At 44.8% G+C, this 23,599-nt stretch overlaps 1 protein-coding gene across 1 annotated transcript in view; it reads right to left on the bottom strand.

Annotated features, from left to right (window-relative positions):
• The window catches only part of PDE11A (phosphodiesterase 11A), a 425,526-nt gene that overhangs the window by 27,710 nt on the left and 374,217 nt on the right, over positions 1-23,599 (bottom strand). The window contains exons 17-19 of the mRNA XM_075529079.1: positions 22,832-22,895; positions 13,964-14,038; positions 11,349-11,432 (exon numbers count right to left, since the gene is read on the bottom strand). Coding sequence (XP_075385194.1) covers positions 11,349-11,432; positions 13,964-14,038; positions 22,832-22,895 — 223 coding nt within the window. The remainder of the gene's footprint in view (positions 1-11,348; positions 11,433-13,963; positions 14,039-22,831; positions 22,896-23,599) is intronic.

Below are 23,599 nucleotides of genomic sequence, written 5' to 3'. Positions count from 1 at the left end.
AAACTTTACTCTGAAGAAATTCTGGAGAGTAATAACAATATCGTCAAAATCCAGCAAAAACAAACACCCAATCCAATCCTAAAAATGCAGTCTTTAAAAATGACCTTGATTCATTTTCTGGTGAAAATAAAATCCCCTGCTTCCCTTCTTCTCTTTCCCTGCTTCCCTCCCTCCCTTTCATCTCCCTTTCCCTCTCTCGACTGAAAAGAGTCAAAGAAGACAGGGTCCAGAAGAAGAGGAAAACAGCATTTAAAATGTGTGTTCTCAATGAGCTGGAATTTAACTTAAGCAGAGACAACGGTCCAAGACTTGTATATCACTTGGGATTAAGTGATTTTAAACTTCATAATTCCAAAACAGAAACAAATTTTTAAAAGAACTATTAATGGTCAGCTGCATAAAAAGTGGCAACTGAAGGTCTTATCACAGATACCTCCAACAGCCTTATTACATAAAGTACATGTATTATAATTTTTCCACCAGATGCTAGCATTTTAATACAGCTTTATAATTATTACTTTGAACTGATAAAATGCATACAATTAGGAATTGATTAAATACAACTGTATAAAATACATGTTTCCCCCACCCCTGTTGCATGACATAAAGTCCGCAATGCAACGAGTGACATGAATGTAACTGCTGTATTTTTGAGACCTCTCTGCTATTCACACATTGTCCCTCTTCCTCATTGCCATCCAGTGCACCCTGACTCATCATGACCCTGTAAGACAAAGCAGAACCGCCCCTGTGGGTTTCCCAGCCTGGAAGTCTTTACAGGGCGGATAACGTTCATCTGCTTGTCTGCGGAGCAGTGGGTGGTCTCCCACGGCTGACTTTGTGGTAGCAGCCCCCCATGTGTCCCACTCTGCCCCCAGGGCTCCTCACACCCGCACTGCTCTCTGATCTCTACATGAATAACTTTCAGGTATCATCGGATTTGGAATGTTTTCTAAAGTCAAATAAAAGATGAAACTAATAACTTTATTGAATGATATTTTCTTGAATTTGTAAACAATGCATAATATACGTTGGTTCTTTATTAACTGAAATACTAAATTAAGTAGAAGACAATATTTTCTGGAGATGCCAAGTTAAAAAAAAGTCTAACGTATTTCTTAGCTGAGAAAGTCAAGTGACTGTAAAACTCATGACACTCAACATCCTTTTTATAAGAACGAAGGGCCAATCTAACCACAATGAGAACCAAAGTACTTTCTAAAAGAAGATCAAAGTCCACATACTTTAGATTATGGGAAGAAACATAGTAGACATGCATATTCTAATGAAAGACTTTACATATTTATAGCTGATCATTTCAAATGACCTTATAACCTTACTCCATACTACTGCGCATGGTTAATTATGGCCCCGTAGCCCATCATTCACTCCCTTGTGACAAACCCTTACTGGCAGTTCTAATGTTGCTAGGGTCTGCCCTATGTGCCAGGAAGACGACGGCCCCAAGGAACAAGCTTCGCGGGCAAGAGAGACCGTCACAATGTGGAGTGTTAGGTGTTGCATGGGAGGATGGGTGGATGGAGGCCATGATTGTTGAGGAGGGAGCAAAGCTTTTCCCGAGGAGATGGCAGTCTGGCAGATATCATCTAGGCAGAAGGATCAGGAGATGAATGAGCAAAGGTGTATGGGACAATGGATGAAAGAGCTAATGAGCCCTATGCCTTTTGGGCAAAGGGTGCCCTGGTGGGTGGGCAGGATGGCAGGGCATAGGTGGCAGGGAGAACTCAGGGTCAGGAGGCCATTGGATGTTAAACTGAGGGATCTAGAAGGGAGAGCGATTTCCAAAAAGCTATTTTTATTTTTAGGAAGATCACTTGGGAAAAAGTTTAGAAGAGAGGCCGGAGCAGATGGAGAACGGGGACTTTGCATTCATATTGGAATACACGTGCCAGGGATGTGTTTGAAGCAAACAGGCTTTACCATTGGTCCTCATACTCAGCAAGGTACATGTCACAGGCATGGGGCCGTCGGGGGCTGCCGTGGTCCAGCATGCAGCTAAAAGGTCAGCAAGGGGAGTCTTTGAGAGTCACTCCATGGGAGCCAAGGCCCTGTGATCTGCTCACGTATGCACGGACGCCAGCCTGCGGGGCAGTGCGCCTCGGTCACGGTCACGCAGGGTGACTATGAGTCCGAATCAACTCAGCAGCAAACAACACCAGCAGCATTAGCCCGACATGCTTTTGGTTCTGCTTCCTTTGTGATGCCTGAGGCTCTTCATCTGGGACATGAGGGCTTCCTCCCTCAGGCAACAGTAGATCCAGCTGGAAGCACCAAGCTGCTGCCACTCAGTGATGGGAGAGAATAGCCCTGTCAGTTCTGTGGGATGAGAAAGAGGATTTCTAATCCAGGACCCAAAGGGCCAAGCCTGGATCAGTCGGGTCAACAAGTTTGACTACACGCTCTGACATGGAGAGCACGGAGTTATGCCGTATAAAGACAGTCCTCAGAAAGCAAGGAAAAGACATTCTAAAACTTTCCCCTGTGGGAGGTAGGGGGTGTATGTGCATTTGTGAGGGAGGGGAGGAAGAGAGAAGGGGGCGTGGAAAAGACAGGAATAGTGTTTCCGCAAGTGGGCAATACCACCTCATGGGGGTGCCGGAATGATTGGGGGCTTTGCAAAAGCAGATACCTACACTTGATCCTGGATTATGGGCTATAGCACCAATGTGCTTAATTGCTTGGTGGGGTGGGGTGCGGGGAGCTGAGTAATTTTTTTTCCCTGAGAAGACAAAATAAATTTAGGAACCTATGAAGTGGAGCAAGAACAAAGTGAGAGCAAAAACAAGAGGTGACTGTTCAGAAGGAGTGTCCTGGCCCTGGGCTTCATGAGGCCCAGATGAAGGACCTACCTCTTGGCCCTTCCACTCCAACTCAGGAACGGACAGACTTGGCCTTAGAGCAATTCGGCCCTCCCCAGGCAGCGTATTAGAAAGTATGAGGAAGGCCCATGGACAGATGGGTGAAGAGGAAGTAGGTGGGAGTTCACAGGTTCCCCAGAGGGGCTGAGCAACTGCCAAGAGGACCAGTGACTAGGGGTGACCAAGAGAGCTGGTGGTGTTGGAGAAGTGTGGGCTTGCCGTGGGAGGCTGGCACATGGGCAGCGGACATGAGCAGCCGGGGATGGTGGTCAGAACCCTGACACAGGCCTCTTTGTGGCCATACTCCCAGGATCCTGGGCCACTTGGAATCCTGGCCAGAGTCTCTCAGTCAGCCCAGAAGACCGAGCAGGAAGTATGTGCATCAGGGGTCCTCCTCCCTCCAGGGCACAGCTGCCACAAGGTCACAAGGACATTTGAAGTCTCCTGGCACTTAGATGACAACTGGGAGAAGACATAGCTCTGGTTCAGTTCCCCCCAAGATCTCTTTAAACCAAAAAAAAAAAAAAGAAATACTTTGTCATGTTTAAGTACCAGCTCCCAGCCCCCTATGCCTCACTCCACTCACCAGGAAGAGGGTGAGCAAGATAGGCTTTCTACTCCCGTAAAGAGTTGAGGTCGCTGAGACCCACCGGGGCAGTTCCACCTGCCCTATAGGGTGCTATGTGTTTGAATGGACTCGATGTCAGTGAGGTTGGTTTTTTTTTTGTTTGTTTGTTTTTGAGATTTGTAGGGTCAAGTAGAAGTACAGAACTTAGTCCTTCCAATCTCCATCTCATCCCGAAGATGACTGAATGATGCAGAGAAAGCACAGAAAACTGATTGGGTGGCATCTTTTTGTTTTCAAATATCTGGTCCTCTGCCTACCCACATTTGATTCCTTGTGAGCTTTTTTATGAGGAGACGTTCTGCGCCGGTGCTTGTTCGGCTAGTCATACTGGACACCCACAGGACAGACCATTTGGGAGAGTCAAGAGCAAACTCACCGCTGTGGAGGCGATCGTGACTCATCGTGAGCCTTTTGGAGAGAGTGCTGGTTTTGAAGGTACCATTAGTTGAAAGCCGGAGACACTGTCCTAGAGTAGCAGCTTCCATCCCCTTTCCTAGTTAATCAATCCCTGAGTCGTAGTGTGTATTAAAAGGAGCCGTGGTGGCATAGTGGTTACAATTTAGGCTGTTAACCACAAGGTCAGCAGTTCAAAACCACCAGCCACTTTTGCAGGAGAAAGAGGAGATTTTGTACTTCCGTAAAGAGTTACAGTCCCAGAAACTCACAGGGGCAGTTCTCCTCCAGCCTCGAGGGTGGCTGTGAGTTGGCACTGACTCGATGGCAGTGAGTGCGTATGTATCATTCGAGTATCATGTAAGATATTTCTTTGGGGGGAGCATGTGAATCATTGCATTTTCTAAAATCATCAGTACCACTGAGAATAGAACTCAAAACACAGGCTACTGTAATCTTAACATCCGAAGTACTGCCTGTGGCCAAGCCCTCAAGACGCTTTTATAAAGACGCCATTCCCTTGGCTGACATTTCCCTTCTCTTAATTGAAAGAGAGACTTATCCTGACCAGCTGCTGTCCAGGTCCAGGCTAGACAAGCCCTTGTGCATTGGTTCTCTGTAAGCAAAGGTACCCCCAAACCAAAGCCCGTTTGGAAAACCCAAAAAGGTTGACAATAGAAATTAAATTTCTCAGCCCATCATGAACGGGGGATGTAGAACAACATCTGTGTACTATGGAAATGCTAGGTACAAGGAGGGTTGAGTAAGTTGAGAAGGCAAAGAAAGGGCAAAAACTTCAGCTTGTGATTAGGAAAAGAAGCTCAGTCGGATACAGTGACATCAGGTTTTCTGTTTATCCCTAAGGCTGGTGCAGCGACTCCCAAGTCTGAAAATATCACTCTCTCTCTTTTTTCTTTTCTTCTATTTTTTTCCTCCAAAGATGTTGAGCAGCAGGCTAATGGGTCCCCAGCAGGGTGCAGAGACGGTAGCAAGCAGGGGAATCAGATGTCAACGTGTCCCTCTGAGATACCCTGCCAGGACCGAGCTAACTAAACAGGCTTGCCTCTTCTCTTGGGGAACACGCTTTGATGCTTTGATGGTTCCCGGGCCACTCTTGGCTTCCTATATGCGTCCTGATTAAAATGCTGTCACAGATAAATCATGACTTCCGCCTGCTAGGACCATTTTCTCTTGTTCCATCTTTTTTTTTCAGAGAAAAGTCTGGAACCATAAGAGGCAAGTTTCACAGAATTATAGTCTCACATATTGACATGTGCATTAAAGCATAACATATTTCCCCGTGATGTAACTATTCGTGGATCTGGGACTATTCTCTGCACGTTGGGTTCCCACCTGACAGGTTGTGGGAGCTAAATAAATGCCACACATAATTGTTCTCTTTCTCAGTCTTTCATCCACAATACGTGAGGTAACCACCAACAAGAAAAGGGTCCCAACTTACTGCCGGGGAGTGGATTCTGATGCATTGTTACCTGGAGGGCAGGGTAGACCTGTCCCAGGGGTGCTCCAAGATTGTAACTCTTTACATGAGTAGAAAGCCTCATCTTTCTCCTGGGGAGCAGCTGGTGGTTTCTAACTGCTGGCCCTGTGGTTAACAGCCCAATGCGCAACCCGCTAGCCAACCAGACAACCTACCGGTGCTAAAGAGGGTGCATCCATGGTCTTTTCTGCTTTCTCGTTATACGAGTATTTTCTGTAAAACGTACCAGTCATTCACTGTATTATGTCATTTCCTCAGGAATGCATCCCGTAGGCAATCTAACACACCCACCAGGAGCCACGGCCACGGGTTGACTCCCACTCCCAGCAGACAGAACAGAGTGGCACTGTCCCTGTGGGTTTCTGAGACTTTAAATCTATATGGGGCAGAAAGCCTCATCTCCCTCTCAAGGAGCACTTGGTGGTTTTGACCCACCTCCCTTGCTCTTAGCAAGCCCTATGCATAACCTGTATGCAACACGGGGCTCCTTAACGTAGTCACAAACCCATGGAGAAGGGATGGGTCACTGAGTTACCTGGTCCTCCAGGCTCTCTGAACAGTAGGGCTCTGTACCCCTGGGCTTGGAGAGGAGACACAACTCTGTAAACTGAAGCACAACTAGGAAATACTGAGTCTATTTTGGCAGTGAACAAGTACAACCCTTGGAAAACCATAGTTACCACGGGAGAAAGACAGGGTTTCTTCTCCCATCAAGAGTAACAATCTCGATCATGAGGTGCCGAAGGGATCTGTTATCAAGCATCAAAGAACAAAAATGATATCATTGTGCGCTCACCTCCCTGTTATGATCGCTGAAGACAAATGGGTGCATAAGCAACTGTGGTGAAGAAAGCTGATGGTGCCCGGCTATCAAAAGATATAGCATCTGGGGACTTAAAGGCTTGAAGGTAAACAAGTGGCCATCTAGCTCAGAAGCAACAAAGCCCACATGGAAGAAGCACATCAGCCTGTGTGATCACGAGGTGTCAAAAGGATCAGGCATCATCAGAACAAAAAATCATATTGTGAATGAGGTGGGCAGTGCAGAGTGGAGACCCAAAGCCCATTAGTAGGCCACTGAACATCCCCTTACAAACAGGTCTTGGGGAGGAGATGAGCCAGTCAGGGTACGATATAGCAACAATGAAACATACAACTTTCCTCTAGTTCCTAAATGCTTCCCCCCACCCACCCCAGCATCATGATCCCAATTCTACCTTACAAATATGCCTAGACCAGAGGATATACACTGGTACAGATAGGAACTGAATATAGGGAATCCAGGACAGATGATCCCTTCAGGACCAGTTGTGTGAGTGGCGATACTGGGAGGGTAGGTTGGAAAGGGGGAACAGGTTACAAGGATCTACATATAACCTCCTCCCTGGGGGACAGACAACAGAAAAGTGGGTAAAGGGAGATGTCAGACAGGGCATGATATGACAAAATAATGATATATAAATTATCAAGGGTTCATAAGGGAGGGGGTAGTGGAAAGGGTGGGGCAAAAATGAGCTGATACCAGGGGCTTAGGTGGAGAGCAAATGTTTTAAGAATGATGAGGGTAATGAATGTACAAATGTGCTTTACACAATTGATATATGTATGGATTGTGATAAGAATTGTTTGAGCTCATAATAATATGATATAATTTTTTTTTAAAGTTCCAATCTCGAAAACTCACAGAGGTCATTCTCTCCTGTCCTGCAGGGTTACTCTGAGTCGGGAATGACTTGCTGGCCGGGAGTGAGTGAGTGTCCTAGTTAGCTGGGAGCCCTACTGGGCCAGTGGTTATTCGATCTTTGAAACCACCCGTGGCTCCTCAGGAGAAAGGCAGGCTTTCTACTCCCATAAAGAGTTACAGTCCCGGAAACTCACAGGGGCAGTTCTATCCGGTCTTATAGGGTCACTGTGAGTGAGTTGCCTTGACTCAATGGCAGGGAGAAAGAGGTACAGTCTCAGGAACTCACAGGGGAAGGCTTACCTGGACCTCTAGGGCACTATGAATTGGTATCAATTTCATGGCAGTGCCTTTTAGCTTTTTGGTTTGGCCTTCATTAACTAGTGCTCTATATTATCTACTATCACTATGTAGATATTATCTATTATGTAGCTAACATCACTATCTAGATATTATCATAATCTAGTGCTGCTCTATATTATCTACTATCACTATCTAGATAACATCACTATCTAGATATTATGTAGCTAATATCACTATCTAGATATTATCATAATCTAGTGCTGCTCTATATTATCTACTATCACTATCTAGATATTATGGCTATCTAGATATTATAATTATCTAGATATTATCATTATCTAGTGCTACTCTAATAAAAATATTATAAGTAGTTTTAACAAACAAACTCATTTCTCACAGCGTAAGGGCTGGAAGTCCAAATTCAAGGCGCTGGCTCTGGGGAAGCCTTTTTCTCAGCTCTGGAGGATGAGCCGGGGCTCCTCAGCTTCATTTCCTGGTTCCCCCTGAAATCCATGAGCCCATTTCGCCTCTGCTCGATTGTTTACCCTCTTTCAGGTGTCAAAAGAGATTGTTGATAGGTTCTGACCGAGTTCCTTCAGTTCCTCAGCGACTTTCCCTGCTTGGTGTAGCATTTCCTTTGGATTTTATAACTTCTCACTGAAATCTCTGCCCAGTGACTGATTAGCACTGTATTGCATTTCTAGAGCACAAGCGCTTAATGTGAGATTATCCAGTTACACTGGGGGTGGGGGAGGGGGTACCAACTGTATGCAGACGGAACATAATAGGCGCACTTGCAGAGGACACACAAGGCTCTCTGACATACTGGTTTCAAAGCCTTGCAAAGAATTTACAAAAGAAATCTGGTGACATTTTTCAAATATTAGTGATGGACAAGATTTTCGTTGTCTGAGAAGACACAGTATGAATATGAGCTTCTGGAAATGGCTCCTTTTCCTTCTTCCTGAGAAGGCCACTCCTCTCTCCAGTTAGTTAAACAATAAGGCGGTGGATAGACTAGCCATCGTGGATGGAGCGGAACCGTGGGAAGCAAAGCCAAGGCCATGCATGAGCAGGACACAACTCTGATAAGGGACACAGGACATCCCTTAGCAGTTTTATGTTCGTTTCCTGCGGATGAAAACAGTAGGTGAATCTAGCCTCACAGATAAGTAACTGGGCAGTGCTTGTGTTCAGTAGCAATTCAAGTGACTTCCTTTTAGCCAGAAGATTTCAAAGTATTTAAAAGGAAGCATAAGATGCACCCAATGAAATGAGATTCGTAATAAAAAAACCAACCCTCCCCCCAAAAAAACCCACACCCCCAAACAAAATTAATGTGGAAAAGCCCAGGCGGATCCTGTCCAGTAAGCCTTAGGTTACTCCTGTGGGAAGAGTGTGCCAACTCTGTCTCACTCCAAAGGGGCGCTGCAAAATAGGAGGCAAACCAATCAGCACCATGGTCACCACCTTCAGCCTCCTTAAGAGTTGCCCACAATAAAAGAATTTATTAATTGCAAGAATAATTTACTCATACCATTTATTACCTAAGTGTGCACAAGAAATGGTGAAGCATTAAGAAATAACTCAATGTGGGTAGTCGAGGCTAATTGCACCGAGCATGATATTCCTGACCCCACAGCTGTGGGCTTTACACATGGAGGTCAAGTGTATCCTAGATACCAGGGGAGTGAGGTGTGTGTGTGTGTGTGTGTGTGTGTGTGTCAGGGTGGGGGGTATTGGCAGGAAGGAAAGAAAGCTGAAGAGCCCCTTATAGTAAAGCGTACTTTGTTAAAAATAATTTTTTTGCTTGAGTTTTCATTAATAAATAAAATAACCTTACCCACTTTTATCAAATAGATTCCGACTCATAAACAAAAATTCGAACTCACTGCCTTCCAGTCAATGCCGACTCATGGTGAGTCTTTAGGATAGGGTAGAACTGTCCTTGTGAGTTTCCAAGGCTAACTCTTTACAAGCATGGAAAGCCTCACCTTTCTCCCAAGGAGCGGCTGGTGGCTCCAAACAGCTGGTCTGGCAGTTAGCAGGCAATGTGTAATCAACTACACTGCCAGGGTACTCAAATTCACAGCAGTGCGATCTAGTGTTTGTGAGAGTCCCAGTCTTTACGGGAGCAGATAGCCTCATCTTTCTTCTGAGGAGCGGCTGGTGGGTTTGAACCGCCGGCACACCTGTTAGTAGGGCTTCTTAAAAGAACATTACTCTCCATTTATCATTAGACAACTTGGTTAGGGATTTGCTTTCTACTTTGTTTGGTTGATTTGCTATGGATCATATAAAATTAAAATGGAATATTCTCTGGTTAGTTTTAATCCTTAGGAAAAGGTACATTTCCATCCTCGAGACAGTATTCTAGATTTTTTTTTTCCCTTTTAGTGTAATGTGACAGGGCTCGGCAGTTCCCTAAAAGCTCTGAAAATGAAGTGGTAAATAAGCCTGAAACGTAATGGTTGTGAGGTCCTTAAAAAACCATCCTGCGTTTTTAATGGAGCTGCACAGAGTGAGGAACGGAACAGGGTAGGCTTCCCCTGCATGTGTGAGATGTTCAGAGAGACGCTCAGCCTGATTGAGCGAGCTGGGGGGTAAAGAACTCGTCCGCTTTTATAGATGAAAGCAAGTGCTTAGAAACAGAATTAAAAGCCAATGTATACTAACCTCAGAGCCCTAATCTGTGCTCAAAAAGTAGAGTGTAAATCCCACAGTGACGGGTTGTGTCCTTCTGGGAGCGGGGTCAGGTCAGTGCTGGAAGTCAGCAGTGTGTCTCGCTCAGAAGCCCAAACCCACTGCCATCAGGTCAGGTTCTGAGACTGCTGATCCTTCCTTATGTGAGCAGGCAGCTTCAGCTTCCTCCCAGAGGGTTTACACCTCTGACCTTGAAGTGCAGCCTGACACTTAACCCACTGTCCCAGGCAGGGTCCCATCCTCTGAATCCAGCAGCCTAGATTAGTTACTTGCACCTCTGAGAGTGACAGATGGTAAGATAAAAGGAACTTCCCGCAACCCTCCTGGTCCAAGCCATAGCGTCACTGCACAACCCCACATTGCATGGATTCTCTGTGCCTCACGTGATATCAAAAATAATAACATACACAACAATAACAAAAAGTAACCCAAAAAAGTCATTTGAAAGATTTCCACGGTCACATGTGTTTGGGAAACCAGAATTAATCAAGGTTAAACCTCTTTCTCTCCTGTAGGGCTTAACAGAGACTTCAGGATCCTAATGTGCATAAGATGTTTCTTAGGTATAAGGTCTGGGGACCGGGAAGTGCTTTCTATTAAGCCAAGGAGCCCTGGGGACAGAGTGGCTAAGTGGTCAGCTCCTGACTGCAAGGTCGGCCGTTCAAACTCATTCCTTGGGAGAACAGCCTCGGAACTTGGGTGAGGTTCTTCTACTCAGTCCTTGTGGGCTCACTGGATGGCAGTGGCTTTCTAAATGCTCTCTTTTAGCAGGCCAGTGCCGGTTCTTGTGTTCTATGGGGCACCGTTGGGAAATGCTGAGGTAAGATATTAGTGTGCTTGATGCTCAGCCAAGAATGTTGAGGCCCAAGGAGGTTATGTGCTAGAAAGTGGTGGAGAAATCAGTTATCGGACTTCCTAGAACACACTCTTTTCTAGGGTCAGAAAGCGAGAAAAGACTATGACTTGCGTGGGTCCATGACCTAAACTGTCTGTGAGCCTAGTGTCCTTACTTATAAAATTGAGGTTAATAATAGAATTCTATTTCATGATCTAGATGAGTCAATATATCTTAGTAGGAAAAAAAGAAAGATTAAAAAGCAACCTGAGTTGTCAGCAAAATACTAGCACAAACCCTGGCTGCGTGTCGATATTGAATACCCCAGAAGGGGATCCTCAAATGACAGTTTCTGAAGCAGTCGGGACACATTCTTCCACTTCTGGCTCCGTCAGGACATTCCAACCCTCCCCAAGCAAGGTCACCTGATACAGAGGCATGCAGATGCTGTCAATCCACTCCAGCTGCAGCCGGGGCAGTTCATCTTTCCGGTTCCGATCGAAAATAGCCTAGAATGAGGGAGGAGAACCTTGCTTTATGACACCGAAGTGATTTACAGGCGCTATGTCAAACACTGCCACAATGACCCAATTTTCGCCAACCGAACACTTCACAAATCACAATCTATCTTTATATGTACTCCCCCACCCCACCTTTATCTATGATAAGAAATAAACTATCTCCCCCTCTTTTTATGAGATTTGTAAGTGAGTGTATTTGAACTTTATAGCATGCAACTCCTTGAGGCCAAAGTCGGTCTTCAGATATCAGGTAACTGATACTAAAATCAAGTCATCAAGTCGCTGAGAATTGGGTACAAGTCAAGGGGAAGGAGACATGTTTTACTGCCAACAAAATAGCGCAAGCTTTTATTTTTATAGTGGAGGACGACGGGAGAGAATGGGATAGATTGTTCCTTTTTTTAAGAGGAATAAAAGTTTTTATTTGAAAATAGATTTATAGCTGAGAGAAACCTGGGTAAACTAGCTTTCAGCCATTAACTGTATAATTATATACTTACATATATAATTTGTATATATATGTATAATTTGGAAATATATATATATATACATAATTTGATGACACTACCAAGAAAGCATTAAGGAAAGTTTTCAAAATAGTGTATAGTGGTTTCTTTGAAAGCTAAAACAATTATCATGTAGTTTCAACTGCTCTGCTTTTCCTTGCTTTGAAATATCAGCAAAGGAATGTGTCTTAAAACTTGAAGCTCTTATTAATACCTCCAAATGTTCAAATTCAGTTGATTGGAAACCTGAACACACCTTCCCGACAATGGGCGCACTCTTGGCCTCACTGGCTCTATTGTGCTACGCCAGGCTTTCAGATACTTGGCCCCCTTTCCGGAGCTGTCTGCGCTAGCCACTCGTTGAGAATAAGAGGCTTCCTGTTCCTTTAGGGTTCAGGTATTTATGTTTTCTGTATCCTCCTGAGGGAAAACCGGACGTCATTCTGGGCCCGTGGTAAGCATTCATAAGGAACAGATAAATGGGGAAGCCAAATATGAATAGCATTTCAATTATCAGAACCTAGTTCTCCAGTGACATTTTTCACTGTGCAAAGAAAGAAAGAAAGAGACTTAAAATGATTTAATTTGGGGACTTTGAAAGGCCCATAGCTGGAAAACAAAATCTAGAATTCTCCAGTATTTACTGTCACTGTCTGTTTGGGCTTCTCCCAGGTGTGGAACTTGTCTTCAATTGTTTTGTGCGATTGTGTTAGTTTTATTCCAGAGCACGCATGGTCCTTGGATGAAGTGCCGGCCCTGGGCTCGTGTTACTCAAATGCCCCTTTCCCTCTTCTCCCTTGATCCTTCTTGTCCCGCTGTGGGTGATCAAGAAATGCTTGTTAAGGAGCTCACAGTTCTTAATCAGAAACCTGGGAATAAGACTGTTTAGCATCTACTTTTAATTAAAGTTTTAAACTTTCTGAAGGACTTCCTTAAATTCGCTTTCCTTCTTGCCTAATTTCAAGTGGTGCTTTGGAATTGTTTTTGAAATTGTCACTCAAAAGGCAAAAGCATCACAATACGAGGAGTCACTGCTGAATTGATACAGAGCCTCTGAGTTGGTGAAGAGATTTGGGAGATAAATAGTGTTTGTGTGATATTGATAAGGGGGCTTTAATAAGTTCATGGGAAAATGGAATGAAAGGAAGATGGAATGTTTCCATGAACTTTTTGAAGCCCCCTGTATTTTAGCACAATAAATTAAAATTATTTTTAAAAAAAGAAAGAAAAAGAAAACAAGAAGAATGAAAAAGCAATCGGGTCACTACGATCTCCTTTTGGCAGCCCTTCCAAATGCCAGCATAGCCTGGCTAGCAAAGTCCAAATATTTTATCCAAGAAATCAACCTTTATTCTGCATTTTACAACTTCTATTAATATAATATTGCCATATGTCATGAATAAATCATCTCCCAAACGATGTCTTTAAGCGTTAACTTGTATACCTATAAATGTGGCTGGTTAGAAACAGAGCTTTTTAATGCTAGCGAGGCTATGTCAGAGCAGCCGGGATCGTGCACCTGATCGCTGCTAAGGGCGTGTCAGGAAAAGAACAAATGAGAGGCAGACACTACCGAGGACCCATCTACAAGGAAAGGAACACCCAGAAATTAAATTCATCTTCAGACACCAGACACCAAACTCAGCCCACAGGGAATCCACCTGGCGAAGACCCCGGTTTTGACTTCTAGCCTCTAAAACTGGAGGCAAAGAAATGCATGTTGTTCAGGTCACCACGAAGGTAAAATAGAGCCATGTGTATGAGCCAAGAACTCATTGGCATCGAGTCGATTCTGATTCATAGAGACCCCTTAGGATAGGGTAGAACTGCCTCTGTAGGTTCCTGAAACTCTAACTTTTTAGGGAGTAGAAAGCCTCATCTTTCTCCCATGGAGTGGCTGGTGGTTTCAAACTTCTGATCTTGTGATTAACAGCCCAACATGTACGTAACGCACTATGCCAACAGGACTCCTTAGCAAAGAGGCTGTAAAAGAACAAAAAGGAATGAACTTACTGAAGGAGTGAGTTTGAGTTCTGATCTCTCCCGATCACCTTGTTCAAAGAACTCGCTGGTTACAAGTTCAGCCACCTGAAACATACAGGTATTTCGACATGGTTAAGTATTAGTCATCACGAGATGCAGAAGTTATTTTCCACTGTATCGTGGGTATTGTCAACACTGATATTCATGTTTAGGAGGAAGCACAGTAATTAGCTTTTTGAATTTGAAGGTATTAGAGAATTTCATCCACTAAACAGATTTTCCGTTAGCCAGAACTTGTGTAATGTGCCTACCGTTAGGTGTATGAGAGATGAACTATCTTCCATCAGATAGCTCCTGTGTCGGAGATGAGGCACTTAGTTGGAGGCAAGAAGTGTTCTTACACAGAAAACAGGAAGCAAATACTGTAATAATAAATTTTGCTATCACCACATATTATCATGTACTATTATTTTAGAGTAACAATTTTTGGCAGTGTTTGTAGATTTTTATCTTGTGGCTGACATTTATTTCAGCTTAGCACCACCTTGCCACCACAAAAACTCCTTAACTGCCATGCTCTACCAATACTCTGATACATTCTGAAAGAACCCCAAGTCACATCTTCTCTTCTCCAATGCAGAGCTCAGCCAGAGGTAATAGGAGTCCTGGTGATGTAATGGGCTATACACTGAGCTGTTCACTACAAGGTCAGCGGTTCAAACCCACCAATTATTCTATGGGAGAAAGATGAGACTGACCACTCCCATGAAGATCTAAAGTCTCAGTCTATCATGTCTTATAGAGTCACCATGAGTCAAAATTGACTCTCTGGAAGTGAGTCGAATGCTAGTTTGACAGTTCAGACTACTTTTAGGACATGTCACAATATAGTTTAAGCCATGTGATTTGTTCTTCAGGACTGTGAAACTACGGACTGAAGTAGTCATGGAGAGAAGCTTCCAAATATTTAGAAGTAGAGGAGCTGTGGTGGCGTAGTGGTTATGAGTTGGGTTGCAGGCCGAAAAGTTGGCAGTTCAAAACCACGAGCTGCTCCAAGGGAGAAAGACAGACTTTCTATTGTCATAAAGAGTTACAGTCTTGGAACTCACAGGGGCAGTTCCAGCCTGTCCTTGATAACATGGTTTGAGAACTTTGCGTTTGCCTTTCAGGGCTGAATAACTGCAGCTTTTCCCTTTCCATGCAGTAGGGCGGACCATCAGCAGCTGCTGACCAGGGTCAAGTCAAAGATTGGTGTTATTTTGGGTTTTTTTTCTTCTGGAAGAAATTCTGTCCTTCTGAGGCAAATTTGAGAAAAGCAATTGATATGAGGTATATTCTGGATAGATGATTTCAATGATGTGCACCTAGGACATAGCTGGGGGGAAGAATGAGTTGGATTTATACAACATTGGAAGCTCATGGCAAGAAGACCTAGATCTTCAAAGTAATTTTCTCAGTTCCAAGCTTTTATAAAGATGAGGTTTTAGGTATGCTCAGAAGTGAGGAGGGTTTAATTCTGGTCACGTGCACAGGTTCCAGGTAGTTTACCTACGTGTCTCTCCAGACAGTTATTGTCAACCATCGTCACAGATAAACACCAAAATCAACACCAAATTCAGATCACCCCAAATAAGTAAATGTGAGAATTAGCTCAGTGTTCAACTCTGTAAAGACAGAGAATATCGTCTGTTCAGATTTTTAACATTTCCAATAAGAAACATGGCTCCCTTTGAAGAATTCAACAGCATAACGCCAGTTGGAACTGAGGTCAACATTGCTCTCATCTTGCCGTCTGGCTTCAATCACCTTGGGTGTCCTTTTGCCCATTTTGTGGGACTTGACTCGCGTCTCCCCTCCCCTGTCTCTGCCTTTCATTTCTGCACTTCGGGCCTCTATGTTTTTCCTTGTGCCGTCCTTTAAAGAAGAAATGGCCCCCTAAGGGTCTGGCCTTATTTACTCAGTTCCCAGAACTTTCCTGCAGATTGCTTCAGAGGCTGGTCTGTTTTGCACTCAAGAATGTAAATGTGCTCATCAGACCACCCCGAGGTGGGAGTCCTGCATGGATCTCCGGCCCGGGGGAAGTGAGGAAATTAAACAGAAATCCTGCCCTTGCTCTTCCTAAGTGGTCTTGGGTCTCTCCCCTGTGCCGTTTTCACAGCTCAACTTGGACCACTGTTCTGTTTGTACTTAAAAACTCAATCAGGAACATTAAGTAGCTCCTGATTGAATTTTTTATTAAAGAAGGAAATTGAGATGCTAATCCAGTGTTAGGGGCTCACTGGGGAACCCACGTGCCTAGAGTCACATTTGTGAGGGAGGAGAACAAACTTTGAAAGGGGAGGGAAAAATCAACATCTGGACAGAAATATACATATATTTTTTTTTTCAAAGAAGGCTTCCTGTATCTTTGTCTGTAAGTTGAAAGCTTATGGACATTTTTGAGTTAAAAGGTAATGGAATATTTCTACAAACTTTTGAAGCCTTGTGTGTGTCTTTGGGAGAGGGGAAAATATTCATTGAAATCTTAAAGTGAATACATTTGAAAAATATATCTTAGCCTGTTCCATCTGGAGATAAGCACAAACAAGCTCTCCAGTGAAGCACTGTGAAAAGATTTCTGATGGAAACCTTTTGGGACAGACATGACCTGGCTATAATCTTGAACTTTTGATTCTCCACACTATCAGTAAAACCACATGTCCTGAAAGTAAAATAACATTTACACCAGTGACCAAGCAAACCGCCTGCTAGCAGCTACCGGGCCTCCCATGTTGGTCTAAAATATTATTACAGAAACGTCTTTGCTTTCTGATTACTTTGCCCTGTCGCTCTGCTGCCCCCTGTGGGCTGCTGCTGCTCCTTGACTCTCTTGAGAAGGGGGTTTCTGCAGGCCCTGGTACATCATACCTCAGCACCCCTGTTTCCCTACCTGCTCCTGCTCTTTAGCCCCTTCAGTCTCCGTCACCATCTCCCCGAATACCTGGAAGCATCGCCCACCTTTTAGCTGTTTATTCCCCAACTCTGCTGAATGGGTGGCTCTCCTGCACTGGGAAAGAGGATGTGGAAACCAGTGGGTCAGACACACCCGTCGCCATGATTACCATTCTTTCCAGTACCTACTTCAAATTACTTGATCATTTTCAATTTTACTTGAATCCCGTGATACCGGAAAACAGTCAAGGTTCCAGAACTTCCCTTCCCTTTGTGCTCAAGGACATGATTTCCTGCAAGTAACCACCCTTCCCATGTGGCCTAGGTGAGCTTCCCAGCGCCCCTGTCTCTGCCTTTGACAAGGACACACACACACACACACACACACACACACACACACACACACTCACACTCCACATCCCCATTCTTTGCCTTATAATTAAGTAACAGAATTGCTTATCCCCATTGATCAACCGGTAATCAAATTTTGCTCTTAGCTTCCCTTCTTCACCCAAGTCCCTGAATTTGGGCTCACTTTGAGCTTGCACCAAGCCTTAAAACCAACTCTCTGTTCTTTGGGCGATTCCAACTCAGCATCCCTATGGGACAGAGCAGAATGGCCTTGTGTGTTTTTGAAGCTGTAACGCTTCCCAGGCGCAGAAAGCCTCATCCTTCTCCCAAGGAGGGGCTGATGGTTTTGAAATGCTGACCTGTGGTTAGCACCAAGGTCCCCCTCTTTATGGGCCCCTCACAGACCACAGGGTGACCTCAGCACAGACCTCGGATTTACTCTCTAATCATATCACCCTTTCATCTCACATCCCTACTCCTGGGGTTGTTGTTTTGTTGTTGTTGTTGTTGTTATTTTTTCCCCCTAGCTTTTTTAGTCTCAGTTTCCATAAACCAAAACGACTTTCCCCCCAAACTCTGAGCCTCTTGTTGATTTTACAGGCAGAATGTTCTTCAAGCTGTGACCACAGACCCCTCCTCTTATTGTAATCATCTTTCCCTCCTTTGCTTGCTGAACGGGAGGACTACCTGTCAGACATTTTGACATTTGTTTTTCTTTGATGTCCTGGCTCAGTCTCCTACAATTTCCAACTCCCAGTGGGCTACTGCCTCACAGAGGTGTGCAGGCTGGGATCTCCACAGGAAGAGATCGCCAGGCCTTTCCCCCAAAGGAGCCACTGAGTGACTACAAGTCTTCATTCAACCTTTCAGTCAGGAGCTGAGAACTGAGCCTTGTTGCCCCCAGGGCTCCTCGCCCTGGCCTCGAGTGGTGCAAACACTGGTCTGGAAGCAGGTGCTGCTATTGGGAAGGGGAGGGAAGGGAGGGGAAAAGGAGGGCAGGGAGGGAAGGGAAGAGACAGGGGCCAAGGGAAGGAAGAAACCTAAAATTGAAGGCTTCTCTAATTAAAAAAAAATGACACTAGAACAATGGGTACACTGGAGAAGAATATGTCCTAACATTGATGTGCTAATGGTTGTACCACCCTGCTTGATGGGACTGAGCTAATGAGTTGTATGAGATGCAGATGAAGATGCCAATAAGACTGTGTATAAAATAAATACGTGGCATCGTTTAGGAGCCAGGTAGGAAAGAGTAGGGCAGCGGTTAGGACGATGACCCAGGTCACACAGTAAAAAATGTTCTGTACAGTTCTCACTAGCATACAGCAAACAATGTAGCTAATGAACTTGGCGTTGTTGGAGAGGAGGTCGGAATCCAAAACATCAGTATCACCCGATGGTTGCTATGGATTCGACCTTGCTAGGTATCATAAGAGGTGAGCTCAGAAGAGAACGTCAGATTTCCAACCAGGACTGAGAGGGAACAGAGAAGGCCACAAGCCAGGGTCTTCCAGGGATGAAAGGTAAAGCAACTTCTCAACACCAAACAGTGAAAATGAAAATGGAGTTATGCTTTGACTGACAGCGGCTGATTACCACTCAGCCATGCAGCAAGAATCAATCAAGTGTCTGGCTCACTCACGCATAGTCTCAAATGCTGAAATGGTAGGCGGAATGCAGTGAATCTTTTCAACTGGACAAACTTGGCTGAGAGCTACGAGTGTATGCCGCTTTCTAAATGATGCTTGTTTAAACCCAAGGTACAGGAATTTAGTCACGATAAGAGGAGAGAGAACTATGGGTACAGCTGCTGTCTTTCTTGATATAGCTGCATAGAATCTGGGAACTCTCAGAACTTTGTACAGGGAAGAACTGTAATGTGGTGTTGGCACATGGAAACAACTAGAGTCAGAGTCTCAGGCCAACTGATTGTTTAAGAGTATTCTAGTGTCAAAGAAACCACGAGTCTGTGACTATTTAGAACTTTAAAGTAGCAGCCATGGGCCATCAACCTTCTGTAAAAGCAAGCTGAGGAAGCTGATTGACTTTTAGATCAAGTCATGGAAGTTAGTGGAAAAGGAGCGGGTTCCCTCTGCCGTCCAGTGGATCCTGACTCAGAGCCATCCTTTAGGGTTTCCGAGGCTGTACATCTTGATGGGAACAGACAGCCTCAACTTGGAAGCTGCTGGTGGCTCGAACGCCTAATTTACGGCTAGCAGTCCAGCGCTTTCTCGTAACTGACACGTCACCAGGGCTGCTTCTCACTACATGCCTATGAGTCATGCCAACTCATAGCGACCCTACAGGACACGGTAGGGCTGGCACTGTGGGTTTCTGAGACTCTACTGGTTTACAGGAGTGGAAAGCCCTGTCTTTCTCCCCCAGGACTTCTTACACAGATTGAAACGTGATGGAAACGTGAACTGGAGTCTTTCCTGAAAACTCAGGGTCCAGGTGAGGGTCCCACAAAGAATGCCACCAGAATTCTGGAATCGCTGTGGTCTTCAGAGGCACTGTGGTATCATAATGGGTTGCACATTGGGCTGCTGACCTCAAAGTCGGCAAGTCGAACCCACCAGCTGCTGCATGGGAGGTAGAGGAGGCTACATCTGTTCCGAAAGATTCACAGGCTGGAAACCCAACCTATGTTGACATTGACTCCACAACAGTGGGTTTTGTTTTATGGACTACCAAACACCAACTCGCACCCATCTCTTCCCATTCTGATTGAGAGTGTTCAAATGAGTATTGTCTTTTGAGTATATGCCCGACGTGACATGTGAGTGTGCGTAGGTTTCAGTCTGCTGCTTGATCTGACGTAAGGGTAGCACGTATCACTTAGAGATCCTGGATGTGGGGCTTGATGCCCAGGTTGTCTCTCTGGGGGAGGATGGGTGTATTTTGCCTGCAGGAAGGAGCACAAACCACAGTTTTGGGGACCAAAAGGCCAGACTGAAGTCTCTGACATGCTACTTTGTGGACACTCAGAAGCACTGTACTTCCTTTCTCTCTTGTGTAGTTGGGCAAGGTCATGTGACAAATTCTGGCTACTGAATTATTTGGGGGTGGGGATTCCGCTGCCAGGACAAGACTGTCTGGGACTCTTTCTGCCTCTGCCACAATGAACGGCAGTGATCACCATGGCAGCTGCTCGAGCGTGCAGATAAGAGGCACCAGCTAGTCTTGCATGCACATGTGTGTGAGTGATTTATTGTCATAAGCTATTGGGATTTAGGATGCCTGCTGACACACAGCATTTAGAAATGAGGACTGATGCATGTTGTCTAGTAAAGTGTAGAACGCTATTATGAATAGCGTTAATAAATAAAGACTTTAGAGCTAATCTGCCAGGATCTGAATACCTAGCTCCACCTGGATGAGGTATTCAGTGTATTTATCCCTTTAAAACTTCATTTTCCCCACGTAGGCAATGGGGACTGATAACTGTACTAGTTTCCCAGGCTGTGGAAAGGAATCACCTAATGGGCATCTAAGCACAAGGTCAGTAGTTCAAAAGCACCAACTGTTCCAAGGAAAAAAGATGAGGCTTTTTGCTCCTGTGAAGATTTAGAGCCTTGGAAACCCACAGGGGCAGTGAGTGAGGCTGTGGACCCAAACTACCCAAACTACCATAAATCTGATGGTGTAACCACTGTGATATGCAGATAGCATAACCTTGCTTGCTGAATTCGAAGAAGACCTGAAGCACTTTCTGATGAAGATCAAAGGTTACAAGCTTTCAGTCTGGATCACAACTCAATGTAAGGAAAAGAAAAATCCTTGTCACCGGACCAACACACAGCCTCGTGATAAATGGAGACAGGTTTCACGTTGTCCAGGTTGCACTTACTTGGCTCCACAATCGACACTCATGGAAGCAGCAGGTAAGAAATCAACAGCTATTGCTCTGGACAAGCCTGCTGCCAGCAACCTCTTTAGAGGTGTTAAAAAGCAAAGGTAGCACTTTGAGGACTAAAATGTTCTTGCCCTAAGCCATCCTATTTTTAATCACCTCCTATGCACGGGAAAAGCGGAGTTGAATTGATGCATTTGAATGATTAGTGAAGACTACTGAACACACCATGGACTGCACACAAACCAACAACCCGTCTGGGAAGAAGGAAGCCAGAGTGCCTCTTAGATGTGAGGATGGCAAGACTTCCTTTTCCGTACTTTGCACATAATATCAGGAGAGACCAGTCCCCGGAGGTGGACCTCATGCTTGGTAAAGTACTGGGTCAGTAAACAAGAGGAAGGCCCTCAATGAGAGGGACTGACACAGTGGCTGCCACAATGGACTAAGGTATAGCAACAATTGTGAGGATAATGCAGGACTGGGCAGTGATCATGGCTGTTGTACTGAGGACAGTTATGAGTTTGAACCTCATATCAATTGCACCGAATCATAATAACAATGGCTGAAAAGAACAGAAAGTTTTCATCTCACCATTCTAGAGGCCAGAAGTTCAACATCAGGTTCACTGGGTGAAAATCAAGGTACCAGTAGGTCCTCACTCACTCTGGAGGCTCTTGAAGAGAAACCATTCCTTGTCAGCTCTTGAGACTGCCTGCATGCCTTGGTTTGTGGTCACATCACTCTGACCCCTGCCTTGTGTTACAGAGCCTTCTCCTCTTCTCTATATTTAATTTCTCTCTCTTATATGGATACTGCAATTGGATTTAGGGCTTGTCAGAGTAATCTAGAAGGAACCTTGATGGTATAGTGTGTTATGCTTTGGACTGCTAATCACAAGGTCAGCAGTTCAAAATCACCAGCTGCTTCCTGGACTAAAGATGAGGCTTTCTACTCCATACGTTTATAGTCTGAGAAACCGATAGGGGCAGTTCTACCCTGTCCTATAGGGTCAGAAATAAATCAGAAATGACTAGATGACAGTGACAGAATAACCAAGGATACGTTTTCCAGGTCAAAAGTCCTTAACTTTTGTTAGTTGATGGCTATACAAATGTGTCCTCGCTGTCCTACAGTCCTACAGTGTCATATCTTCAGACACCAAGTTACTGTCTTGAACTGCAAAGCTCACACAGGAGATGTCATAAACATTTAAGACCTATGAACTTCCAAGTACGATCAGTATAGTTAGCACAGAACTAACACAGTTTATCTACAGTTCCAAATGGGTGGTCAAGGCATGATTTTTTTTTTTAGTACACATTAAACTGGACACTTTCGGCAAACAGCCCTCTGCTCCCTATAGGGCCTTCTTAAAAATAGTTACCTTTCTTCTTGTTTTTATTTTTTCAGATGTGAAAACTGGGACCTTGTGCTTAAGCACGATTATCTATTTCAAAACAGTCTTTTTTGAAATTCTTGCCTTACGAAATGGTCAACATGGCATATGATTTATATGCTTAGAAAAAAAGGAAATCTTACCCAGTACAGAAATATTACTGCTCAGCGGCAGTGCGATCAAGGAACGGAGTGTGCAATAAACCATGTCGTGCCCAAGCCTCCTGCTATTCTTTACACCATGTTAATACTGATGCAAATTGACTAGGGTTTTAGTGCCTGGGAGTAGGGGCTCTGGGAATATTGTCCCTCCCCCAGCCCCCCAGTCCCTCCACTGCTGAACGCGGTCATTAATCACCACTTGCCTGTCTGGAGATCTCCCACGGTTTGGTCACGGCTCCAAGGTCACAGGCTGTCATTAACATTGATCTGAAAAACAGAACCAAACAAAACAGCCTGAATAATCTTTTGTTGCATTCCTAAACAAACCTGTCCCAGATACATAAATAAATAAAATGAGGCTGGCTGGCTCACATCTCCTTTCCCTCAACAAGGGGCAGCACTGTTGAAGGTCTCTACACTCAGCCTCCCCATCCTGCGGCAGGGGCTCTGCCTGGGGAAACAAAGCAGTCACACCTCTTCCAGGGCCCTTTTGTTCCGTCCTCAGGCACTCAAGGAACGCAGGGCACTGTTTGCTCACACCTGAGCTAGGCCAGCCCTGTTTAAAATCACTGATAACGGACAGAGCATACATGTCTCTATCTTTTACTAGAAGCAAGACGGTCTGTATGGGATGCTCGGTACCTGACTGATGAATCTATTGACCGGCTCCGCACTGATGGATGGGGCCCGCAGAAACCCCACACCAAAAGAGGAGCGGCACCTTCATTTCCATCTGCACCAGAGAGCTAAGATTTACAGGGAAGAGCCACTGTTTTCCTCCAGTTAACAACCTGGCTACAGCCATGTTTTATAAGCACCATGAAGAAGAAATGTACTCTGCCCCAGTTTTCATTCATTTGAGCACCTAGGCACTCAGGGATGATTTGAAACGGATTTTCGAGGGTGGGTTGTTATTGTGTCTCACCAGAATTCGCACTGCATCGCGGTGATGGTAACGTGAACAGTGAAAA

Source organism: Tenrec ecaudatus, chromosome 13 (assembly GCF_050624435.1).
Source record: "Tenrec ecaudatus isolate mTenEca1 chromosome 13, mTenEca1.hap1, whole genome shotgun sequence".
In the NCBI taxonomy this organism is placed as follows: Eukaryota; Metazoa; Chordata; class Mammalia; order Afrosoricida; family Tenrecidae; genus Tenrec; species Tenrec ecaudatus.
Note: the sequence above shows the minus strand (reverse complement) of the source record. Positions and strands in the feature narration are given on the sequence as shown.